Source organism: Carya illinoinensis, chromosome 13 (assembly GCF_018687715.1).
Source record: "Carya illinoinensis cultivar Pawnee chromosome 13, C.illinoinensisPawnee_v1, whole genome shotgun sequence".
Classification (NCBI taxonomy): domain Eukaryota; kingdom Viridiplantae; phylum Streptophyta; class Magnoliopsida; order Fagales; family Juglandaceae; genus Carya; species Carya illinoinensis.
The window spans coordinates 4,801,632-4,813,936 of NC_056764.1; the positions used below are offsets into that span (position 1 = coordinate 4,801,632).

Sequence of the window (12,305 nt, forward strand, 5' to 3'; positions counted from 1 at the left end):
TGAAGAGATCAGAAGAACTGCTACATATTTAAAGAATGAATTTGAAATGAAGGATCTTGGCAAAACAAAATTTTATCTCGGCCTGCAGCTCGAGCATTTGCCAAATGGAATTCTCATTCATCAATCAAATTATACAGAGAAAGTCTTGAAACACTTTTACATGGACAAATCTCATCCCCTGAGTACTCCAATGGTTGTTCGATCACTTAATGTGCAAAAGGATCCATTTCGTCCTTGTGAAGACAATGAAGAAATTCTTGGTCCTGAAATACCTTATCTCAGTGCAATTGGAGCCCTGATGTATCTTGCAAATGGCACTCGGCCTGATATTGCATTTTCAGTTAATTTACTTGCAAGATATAGTTCCGCACCAACTCGAAGACATTGGAATGGCATTAAACATATCCTTCGATACCTTTGAGGTACGGTTGATATGTGATTATTTTATCAACATGGTTCAAATCCACAATTAGTTGGATATGCAGATGCAGGTTATCTTTCAGATCCACACAGAGGTAGATCTCAAACTGGATATGTATTTACTTATGGAAATTCTGCTATATCATGGAGATCTGTCAAACAAACATTATCTGCTACCTCTTCAAATCACTCAGAGATCATTGCAATTCATGAAGTAAGTCGAGAATGTATTTGGCTAAGATCAATGATCCAACATATTCAAGAAAAGTGTGGTCTTCCAGTGATTAATGATAGCTTAACAACTTTATACGAAGATAATGCTGCTTGTATTACTCAAATTAGAGGAGGATATATCAAAGGTGATAGAACCAAACATATTTCACCTAAATTCTTTTATACTCATGAACTTCAAGAGAAATGTGAAATTAAAATCAAGCAGATACGATCAAGTGATAATCTGGCAGATTTATTCATAAAAGCATTACCAACTGCAACATTTAAGAAGATTGTGCAGAACATTGGAATGCGGAGACTTGAAGACCTTTTATCATGCACTTTTCAGGGGGAGTAATGTCTTGAAAACTTATACTGATTGTACTCTTTTTCCTTCGCTAAGGTTTTATCTCACTGGGTTTTCCTTTGCAAGGTTTTAATGAGGCAATCTTAAAACATTTTACGGTACATATGAATATTGTACTCTTTTTCCTTCGCCATTGATTTTTTTCCCACAGGGTTTTTCCTTGGCAAAGTTTTAACGAGGCATAACGAGGCATATTCATTATATGTGGTCATCCAAAGGGGGAGTGTTGTAAAATAACATTGTTGTAAAATAAATTGTATGACCACCTTGAGCTAGCCGACATATGTACAGTGCATAGTGCCAGCATAGTAACTGGCATAGTGAATGGCCGACATATGCACAGTGCATAGTGCCAGCATAGTATTGCATAGTAACTGGCATAGTGAATGGCCGACATATGCACAGTGCATAGTGCCAGCATAGTACTGCATAGTAAGCTAGCATAGTTCTCTTTGTACGCTTATATATATCGTTGAATTCTTTAAGAAATTCATAAGTTTCATAACTTCTCTGAGCTCTATCTCTCTCTCTCCTTTTAGAAAGTTTTATAATAAATCTATCTCTCTTTTTCCTTTTGGATAGTTTTATAACAATGTTTACATATTTTTAAATTGTATCTTGTATTACTCATGTATTCCAAAAAAGATTTTTCCCTAAATTCTTGCTAAATTTGAATGCCTCAAGTGTGAGAGAGATAAATATATTAAAATATCTTTAATATTGCTTATTCAATGCTGTTCAAAATATTTGTACAAGTAGTAAGAAATGTTGTAGGGCTATTTGATGTGCCTACCTCGCTCCTATTTACCTTGTTTGTTTTTACAAATGAGATAAGTTGATATGAAAGTTGAATAAAATATTCTTAGAATATATTTTTTTAATATTATATTTATTTTAAAATTTAAAAAAATTGAATTGTTTATTTTATTTTATGTGAAAATTTAATAAAGTTATAATAATTAAATAAGATGAGATGAATTGAAAATAATTATAAAAAAAACAAGAAAGAGGGACTTGATCTTGCATTCCCTTAAAAAATACTAACTAAAGTTTTGGAAATAAGAAGTTCTTTAGTAAAAAAAGAAAAATACTCAAATAGTTAAAAATTAAAAGTGAAAGTAACAATGAAATGAAGAAATGTTTAACCCGCTGTATATAATCAATCAAATATTAAACTTACCCACATGACCTTTTACTATCTCCACCGATACGCAGAATAAAGCCCATTTATGACGTACAGTAGTTGATCTCTTGTTTTTTCTTTTCAAAGTGCCAAGTGTTAAAAGAGTAATCATGCTAATTATTTTAATTTTTATTATTTTATTATTATTATTATATAATGTGATATTAGATAATTAAAAGTTATATTATATTTTATTTATAAATTTATTATCTAATATTATATTATAAATAATAAATAAATAAATTTTTTCTTTACAAAAACCCGACCGAGATATAAAATGAGGAAATAAATTTAACGTTGTTATTAGAATTAAAGTTAAAATTAAGTGGTCTTTACATTAGAGAACAAGATGTGAGCAAGGTTTCGAGATAATTTTCTAAATTTGTTAATTATTTTTAAAAATGCAATAAGTTAGTTATTGACTATTAAATACTATATAGGATACCAAACTCATTTAATAAACTTGTTAATAGTCAATAATTAACTTATATATAACTTTTATAGGTATTTCTAATTCAATTAATTTTCAGTGATGAATAGTTGATAAATTGGTTTATAGACCATCATGTCAATAAATAATTAATGATAATATCTGGTGAGAGCAAAACGTATGATATCTTGATTATTTGATTTATCAATTTAATATTTCTAATTATTAACTGAATAACTAAGATAGGTTGTCTTTAATTGTTTTAAAAGACTACCATTAATTCAAATGAAATTGAGAGATCAAACTCTCGTGTGTGAATATATATACGATCGATTTCATGTATCTCTTCCTTTTAGCATGCACTGTTACCATTGATCACAAACGTTCATTTAATTCCTTAATTATCATCAACCCATAAAAAAACGAAAGAAGTTTTTGCAAAAATTGTTAAATGCTCCAACTTCCAAAAACTATTTTCGGGGGACACCATCATGCTAAGTGGTTTGTGTGTATATATATAACTAGACTTAAAATTTGATGAGATGAAATGAGTTGATATGAAAATGGTGGTAGAAACAAACGAGACCTCATGCTTTGAGCAGGACATCAAGTTTACAAAGAACAGTGTTAGGGATGGGATATTAGATAAGATGAGATGATATCTTATGATATGATATTAGACCATTAGAGTAAGCGCAAAACCAAGAATCGCATGAAGAAGATTGCAGACCTCATGCTTTGAATAGGACATCAAGTCAACAAAATCCACTAGATGCTAAAGAAGTTGAAAGAAAGGGTGTATCAAAATGCGATAGATGCGAGTCTCTCTACCATTCATTGTAGGAATTAGGCTCCACCAACTTCGAGTATATATACCCATTATCCTGCATTCTGATTCCCCCATCCATACCAATTATCGATCAGGGTTCAATGCATCATCCAAAGGCAGAAGGAATGACGGTAATATGTTTCAAGGGATGGGAGACATCCGTGCCTCCAGCATGCTGCACAAACTCAGCTGGTGAGAATGAGCTTCCATGGCAGACACAGATGATACTAACCTCCGATTTTGTATATCTGTACAAGAATCCAGTAATGGTTTTCCCATTTGGACCATTCCCAGTGGTTGATACATATGGCATTTGAGGAAGAGAAGGGGTATTTTGGTTCTGATGACCAGTCTTTGGTTTGGGAGGCTTTCTGGCCATGTTTGCCTTGGCTTCCTTCACTGGATAATTTGGGTTTCCATTTTCAGCATTTGAAATGTGCCTGTTATCACTTGGTTTTGCTTCAGTTTCTGGCATGGCTTCTTCCATAGGTCCAGCTGGGCTAGGTTGATGGGCAGTAACCGAATGAAGCACTTTCTCAATGGGGATAGATGTTCTATCATTAATATTGCCAGTGTCGGATTCTACAGGTTCAGAGGAAGAACTGTGTTCTGACTGCCCCTTTGTATGGTTTGCTTTCTGACCCTTCAACTGAAGTTTCTCTGGTGAGGAGTGAGTACTGGACTGGCTTCGGGAGTCACTGCCGCCGCTAACACCTAGAAAGAGAAAGGAACAATAGGTTAAACCTATCTTGTAAGTCTGATATTCTCCTTACAACCTAAAATGGACATATACCTTGGACGCTCAAATTAACAGTAATTGTGCATTTATGGAAGAAAAGTAATATTAGATACAAAAATTCTACTAATGTCATTTCCAAGAATTAGCTAATGCAAAAGGAGGTTGCAAATTAAGTACATCCAAAAGCACGCATCATTGTAACTTCAGGTTCCGAGTTTCAAAAAAGGAATCCTAGTCCTACGTACACATACGTACGATCGATCAATTTAGGGAGTTCAGATTGACTGATCAACATTATGCATCAGAAACTTGCTTGGTTTGATTTCTGTGCCATGCATCACAGTTCAAACTAGCTAGAACGATTCATATCAAACAAGTAAGGTTTTTGTTTTTGGTTTTTTATTTTTTATTTATTTTTTATCATTTTTTCCCTCCCATCTTTAGTGTTAACTTATTTTTTCTTATGACAATTTTAAGTTCCCCTAGGCCTTACACACATTAATATTTTTAGAGAAATAATATTTACAATTTTAACCGAGCACCCATTTAAAAAAGTAATTAATTTGAGACTTACCTAAAAAATTAGTTTTTTAATAATAAATTTAATTTATTTTAAAAAATAATGCACGGGAATGCCTATCATGAATTACTCATATTTTTAATCTTTTTAGGCCTAATCCTAAGGTACTTCAGTTGGTAAGGTCTTATTATTCTTTAATAGTCACCAGTTTGAATCTTTTCAAAATTCGAGATTTAACTAACAGTTAATTTCAAAGTCCTGAATTAGTTGAGGTGCGTGCATACTGAGCTGGACATCTACGGATATTAAAATATATATATATATATATATATATATTTCTAGGCCCGAGTAACAGAGACAAATTAATTATGCAAATCCTCCCATTTCAAATGAAACAGCGCGCTTCCCATTCTAGATTAATGTAAGGACCCAATCCTGAAAAGATGTGATTAAATTTGCAATACAAATTATTTTGGGGCTAAACAGATCGAATGGTTATGACTTATGAGTATTCTTCCAAGTGCCAATTCCAAGACGTTAAAACAAAACCAAAAAAAATGTAAGGAATAAATAACTATGGGCATAGTCATAGATTTTCTTGGTAAATTCAAGGGGAAAAAAAAAAAAAAACAAAACAAAAGGAAATAACAGGAGATCGGTACCTCCTTCGTGGGAAGAACTGCGCTCCTCCGAACCTGCAGAGGAACTGCAAATTGGCGAGCTATAAGACTCCGTTTTCCTATTCCCTCCATCTTTCTCGCCATTTAGCTCCAACTTGCACCCATTAGACAATTTGAGTCCCGGCATTTTATTCCCCTTGTACTGCCTGAAACTCCAGCACGACGCAGATGGCTCTAACGCGCTACCGACGGGAGCCCAACATGGCATTACGGAAGGAAGACCCAAGCGCCCGTTCGTGTTCGTGAACGGCACGTACTGTACCGGCGCGTACGGATTCTGTACCATCGCCGCCAAGGCTTGAAACGGGACTGGATTCGGAACGTCATTGTGCCGGTGCTGCTGCTGCTGAAGCAGCATTTGCATTTCATCATCGCTCTCATTCAGATTCACATTCATCATACCGTCGTCCGTCCGCTCTTTCTTACTAGCCGGCTGCTCCTCCTCTATTTGACACTCGTTTCGGTACTGTCCGTTCCTCGCTCTACACGTACCCCTCTTCTGCTGCTGCTTCTCTTCTCTCTTTTTCTTCGCTTCATATCTCCGTAACGCATGCATCTTCCGCTTCGCCTGCGAGTCCACAGCCCCCGCATCTTTTGCGAAACTCGGGGACTCGCCGGATCTTGAAAAACCAGAATGCTTGTCCTTCACATCCACACCATCCCCGTCAGATTTCGAATCAACCGAAAGAACATGAATCTTCTTCATCGGCTTCAATTTCTCTGGCTTTCCAAAACTCCCGCCGATTGACAACCCTAGATCCAGCTCGATCTCATCCTCCTCCTTCAATCCAGTACTCTCCGAAACCTCCACCATTGCGCAAAACTCAACGACACAAAAGTCACAAACTAGAAAAGTTTCATTGGAGCGACACAAAAGAAAGGAACATCGTCGTGTTTTCCATCCAAGCTTTAAAAAATATAGGGTTTGGGTTCAGATTTTACGGGGAAGGAGAGAGAGGGAGGGGAGAAATAGGAGGAAGGGGAACAAGCAAAGGAGGGAAATAGCCACGCGGCGGAAGCCGAGAAGGTGAGGAAGGCGGTTGCTGGCACTATCCTCCATAATTAATTCGAATTTATTCAGCGGAAACGCGGATTTTAGGGTCGTGTGATCGGCCGAAACCGCCTAGTAGAAATGTTTTTAAGCATTGGTTAAGGTTTTCTTCGAGTTCACAAGCGACCACGTGGTGCACGTGCATGAAGAGCCGAAACTTCGACACGTGTTCGTCTCTCCCACCCGTTGGAAATAGCTGTACGTTCCAACAAATTAGCAGAATTACGGACACGTGGTGCGAGATCTTGCTGTCCCCTCGAATCCCGACTTTGAGACAAAGAAAACTACGTACTTTGTCGCTGCCTTGACGCGTGTATTTGTTTTAGAGGGTGGGCCCGGGGTTTCTTTTTTTAGGTCTCTGGACGGACAAGTGGAATACTTGATCAGGTATAACAGCTCAGCATGTCAAGTTGCAGGACGAAACTTTATGGTACGTGATGTGGACGTGTCGACGGATTCTTAGCTGAAATGTCGATACACGTGTCGCAAGTGACTTGGAGAAGTAGATTTTGTGGGATGTCTGTTGCGCCACGTTAGGTGTTTGTCAATCAAAGATTGAAAGAAATTCCATCAAAATTGATCACTTAATCAAAAAATTAGAGTATTATTTGAAATTCAACTTTAAATTTAATCAATATTAACAATACTTTACATTTACTTCTCCTATTTAAATTCAATTTCTATATTAGATTAAATATTTATTCTTTATATAATAATAAAAATTATTAAATTAATATTTTTTTAAAAAAATTATTTTTATTACATTTTATAATTCTATCAATTTAATATTATTAATAATTATATTATAATTAAATTAATATTAAAAAATATATTTTTAAATGTCATTTAATCCTTTGAAATAAAAGTATAGAATATTTTAATATTTTAATTGATAAAATAAAAGTGTAATATTTTAATTAGTAAAATAAAAGTGTAGAACATTTTAATATTTTAATTAATAAAATGAAAGTGTTAAAGAGTGAAAAAAATATTTTAATTTTTAATAAATAAAAGTGATTTTCTATATTTAGCAAATATATTAGCAGAAATCTAAATTATTTTATATATGTCTAATTTAATGTGGAGTGTTTTTGATTTAAATTATGTAAATTTTAGCCAATTATTCTATTTGGTCAACTCAACGAAGATGTTCTTAAAAGGTAACTAGATCTTTATATAAATTATATATTTATCAATTTTTTTAAAAAAGAAATATATTTTAAAATTATAAATATATATATACTTTTTAAACAAAACATATAACCAAAATCAGAGTAAAAAAGAGAGAGATAATTTCGAACAGTGGCTTTGATGCAAGCTGTGGATAAGCTTGAAGATACTGCTGTGCTATCTAACCCTGATTTCTAAAGTGGCATCGTCATTACAAGTTGGCCTTGAACGAAACTGCAAATCGAAGAAAGACGGGAGGAGAGCGACAGAGCCGTGTCACAGATTTGGCATGAATATTGAAAGGGATAGAATATTGAAACCCAAGACTAGACCCAGCCTATTTAAAGGCCACCTTTGAGAAACCGGAGAGAGATGAAATTGGGAAAAGAGGAGTCAATGAGGGACATAACGTAAGAAGAAAAGACAGGAAAGAACAGGAGGGGAAGGGAAAAAGTGGAAAGGGGTGAAAGCTGTCAGACACGTAAAATGGACATCTTTACTATTACCGAGGCGCAGCGAAAAGAGAGTCAGAAAAAAAAGGTAAGTGGCTAGACGATTCATAGAGAGAGCTTCTTGAATCTGATCTCGACGTATATTGATTTCTGATTATTCTCTTAAATTAATATTTCGATTTTATTGATTTCTAATCTGATTTAATCTGATTTTTTTATTTAATGTAATATATTAATATATTATATAAATATAATATTATAATTATATTCTAGATTATAATAATATATTATAATATATAATGATATAGTATTAGTATAATTATTAATATAATAAATAAAATGATATAAGATTTTAAAATTTAATATTATATTAATTAGTAATTTATTATATAATATAAAATTATTTTATATATAATTATATATAAAAATCATATATAATAAAAAAAATTAAAATATATATAAGAACTGGTTTAGTCTAGTTTTAAAAAAAGAAAAATCAGAATTGAATCGATTTTGACTAATTTTAAAAAAAATAAAATTAATACCGAACTGAATTTTGGATCAGACCAATCCCACCGGTTTTGTAACAGCCCGCTAGAAATTCAATTGTGAAATTTTTATTAACTTTAGGAATCTCGTGAAAAACCCATAAGTTTTCACGAATCCATTAATCGTATAGGTTTTTGTCTAACTACATAGTTAGTGTTATTATTTACTATGGTATCAGAAGTGTATTTTTGATTATTGGAGATAGTTAGAAGTGTCAAAATGTATTATGATTTGTGCCATTAGACTCGGAGGGTTATTTAAAGTCTTATGGCGCAATAACTTTTTTTCACATTTTCGGACAAAACGTCTGTTCAAAACTGTATATATTATTGGATAAAAAAAGAAATATCTTGAGGTAATTTTCGTGAATATTATTGGGTAAAAATATTTTGAGTTGATTTTTATAGATATTATTAGATAATAATATCTTAAGTTGATTTTTGTAGATATTATTGGATAGAATATTATGAGATAATCTTTTATAGATATTTTGGGTAGGAGAAAACCACACTCAACTCTCAACTCCAGCCTTATCACCTCCCTTATCTCGTCCATAAATGTGTCTAGCCAGCACCCATGAACTTATCTTCAATTACTCCTTCTAATAAAAGATTATCAAACACTCTCTCTCAGACAGATTTTAGGAGATCTTTTGCATGCCCATTTCGAAGCTATTGTAAGTGTTTTATCATAAAGTCTCCTTCATATAAGTTGTTCCTTTTTTAGTCTAGTTTACATGGATATCTTATTTGCCCCATTTGAAGATCATTTGGTCAGTCAAATATTGTGTAAACTATAGAAAGGTCATTCTGGGAGATAAACTGGAGAATATGTTATAGTTTGGAGTTTTTGACCAAGCTAATGGATAGATATTGATCCGAAATTTTTATGGAGTATTGTTAACATGTATATGTGACTATTGGTTGAGGATTTTTGCATGATTAAAGGTTTTGATGAAAGATGTTCTTAGATTTAGAAACTTAGAAACTGGAAGAGGAAAAACAGTTTCTGTTTTGAGAAAGTTTAACTCTTTGGTGGTCTAAACCTATTCTAATGACTTTGATAATTTTATTGGAGGATCCTAAACATCTTATATACATGTTATATTATTATTTTGAAGATATTTGATGTTAGTTTCAAAGATATGAAATTTTATGCAAAGAGATATTCAGATAAGCCAAAGTGTGGATATTCTTGGCTAAATTTATGTTTTGGTTAATTTCTAACCATGTGATCTTGAATTAGAAGCTTGTATATGTTTTAGGACATCTTTTTAAACCATGTAATGGTTTGGTTTGAAGATCATATATTTATAAGTTATAGATCAAGAGATTTATCAAAACTAGTTGAGGAAAAAGCTCCTGTTTTTGGACTAAGTGTAAAACCAAAAAACTCCAAATGTTATTTTGTGATTTTGGTGACTTTAGTTTGATGATTTAAAGCATGGTTGATGTTAGGATGATATTATGAATATGTTAGAAGTAAGATTTGATTTTTGAAATTCTTGGAGATGTTTTGATTTAAGGTCAAAACTTGTGATTCAAATGCTTGGATCTTTTTACAAAAAAGTTTGGTGTTGATTATTAGATTTTTCTAAATGGATGTTTTAAGTATGGTTTTGAACTTAGGATTGGAAGATGTTTGTTGCAAAATTTTGGTTTAAGCATGAGTTTTGAAGTTGGAAGGAATTGCAACAAAAATAAAGGGAAATGGCCTATGGATGTTTCGACCATAGTGTGTTCTTCATGGTTGTGTTTTGTTTTAAATTTTTATGAGTTGATATTTAAGTTTAGGACAAAATTTATATGAGGAATGTAAATTTTGGAAATTTTTGAAGTTAGTATGCAAAATCCTTAAGTTATGGGTAAAACGGTCAATTTCCCACATGTAGAGAGTAAAATGAAAATTTTACTCTTTAAGTTAATATTTTCCATGTTTTAAATTATTAGTGATTTAGTTCTAATTTTTAGAATCACTAATTACAGTTCCTCGTGATCGCACTTGAAGTTTTATAAGAAACGCGGAGATCGAGGTAAGTTAGCTTTTAACTTACTAGCAGTCTACTGTGTATGTGTGCTATGTAAAAGAATTACAGTGTATGTATGTATGTTATCATATATGTCATACCATGCCAAGTTATCATGTAATTGTCTATTATACAGAATTTATTCTGTCATCAATTTTTTATCTGTTACACAATATATTCTGTCATGTATTACTATACATTACAAATATGTCATGTTAAATATGTTGTCTGTTATATGTTATGCCATGTTACGAAATGTTACTATCTCAAGTTGGTTATGTATTTAACTACAATTGTGATGCGTAAAATACATGGCGCCACAACAACTGTGGAGTATGTATTTTTCATGTTAAGTCAAGTTTATGTAGAATACATGGGGCCACAACAACTGTGGAGTATGTATTTAACTGCATAGTGATGTATAAAATACATGGGGCCACAACAACTGTGGAGTATGTATTTACATATAGAATACATGGGGCCACAACAACTGTGGAGTATGTATTTTTAATGTTAAGTCAAGTTTGTGTAGAATACATGGGGCCACAACAACTGTGGAGTATGTATTTACACGTAGAATACATGGGGCCACAACAACTGTGGAGTATGTATTTTTCATGTTAAATTCAAGTTTCAGAGCAAGTTCATGCTAAGTCAAGTTTCAGATCAAGTTCATGTCAAGTCAAGTTCAGTTCATGATTCAATTTAAGCTATGTCAATTATGCTATGTTGTACGCTAAGTTATGCTTTAATTACTTATGAATTTGATTATGCATTTATGCTTTTACTGTCATACATGCATCATTAGTCTGTATGGAAGTTTTTTGTTAACTTGCTGAGATTTGTAATCAAATCTCACTGTGGTAGTCTCAACTACCATTCCCCCCGAATGGTAGATCTTGTTACAGGACCTGAAGGAGGATCAGGAGCTGACCAACTAGACACAGTCGACTGAACGACGGTGCGTCGTTAATGTTAATATAGTAGTTAAATTACTACTTGTACGATGGAGTTGCATCTCCAGTACTTTTGGATCAAAACTATTTTGAAATAGTGCTGTGATCTTAGTTATTCAATGGATCTTTATGTATGAAGTATGTTTTAAGTATTGGGATATTTTCAGTTTGGTGCATAGTATTGCTAAAAAAAAAATTATCCGCTGCGAATATTGCATAATGTTAGATGCATGTTAGGATTATTGCATCTTATATGTCATGAACGGGGGCAGGTAACCTTGTGTTACATGTCTCGACGCTTCAAATGTCCGTCCGATCCCAAACGAAATTTGGGGGCGTCACAGGTTTAGTCCGATCCAATTTGATTTACCAGTTCACCATTTTTTTACACTCTTAACTCTAGGAAGAAGATTTCCTCCAACAAATAGATTGTCAATTTCTTTTGTATAGTAAAAAATGAGATATTGTAAAATACTCATATTATAGTGAATATCTCATTTCCAAATTCTCATAAATATAAGTATTATGCCAAATCATATAAATTTAGATATTTATTTCTCATTATTTTTTCTGCACTTATTTTTTATTTACTATCATGAATACCCACATAGCCGTACTAAACTACTGCTAGAGACTTCAGACCATATTAATATATGTCCAAATCGACATAACAGGTCGAGAATGCCCTTTCTTCTTTTCTGACCTTTTTTGCAATTTTAT

At 32.9% G+C, this 12,305-nt stretch overlaps 1 protein-coding gene across 1 annotated transcript; it reads right to left on the reverse strand.

Annotated features, from left to right (window-relative positions):
• Positions 1-3,254: 3,254 nt before the first annotated feature.
• Positions 3,255-6,512, reverse strand: LOC122292880 (ninja-family protein 4-like). Its single transcript, XM_043101424.1, has 2 exons — positions 5,364-6,512; positions 3,255-4,156 (listed from the first exon to the last, which is right to left on the reverse strand). The coding sequence occupies exons 1-2, from the start codon at positions 6,193-6,195 to the stop codon at positions 3,549-3,551; spliced, it is 1,440 nt and encodes a 479-aa protein (XP_042957358.1). The 5' UTR covers positions 6,196-6,512; the 3' UTR covers positions 3,255-3,548.
• Between the last annotated feature and the right edge of the window lie 5,793 nt (positions 6,513-12,305).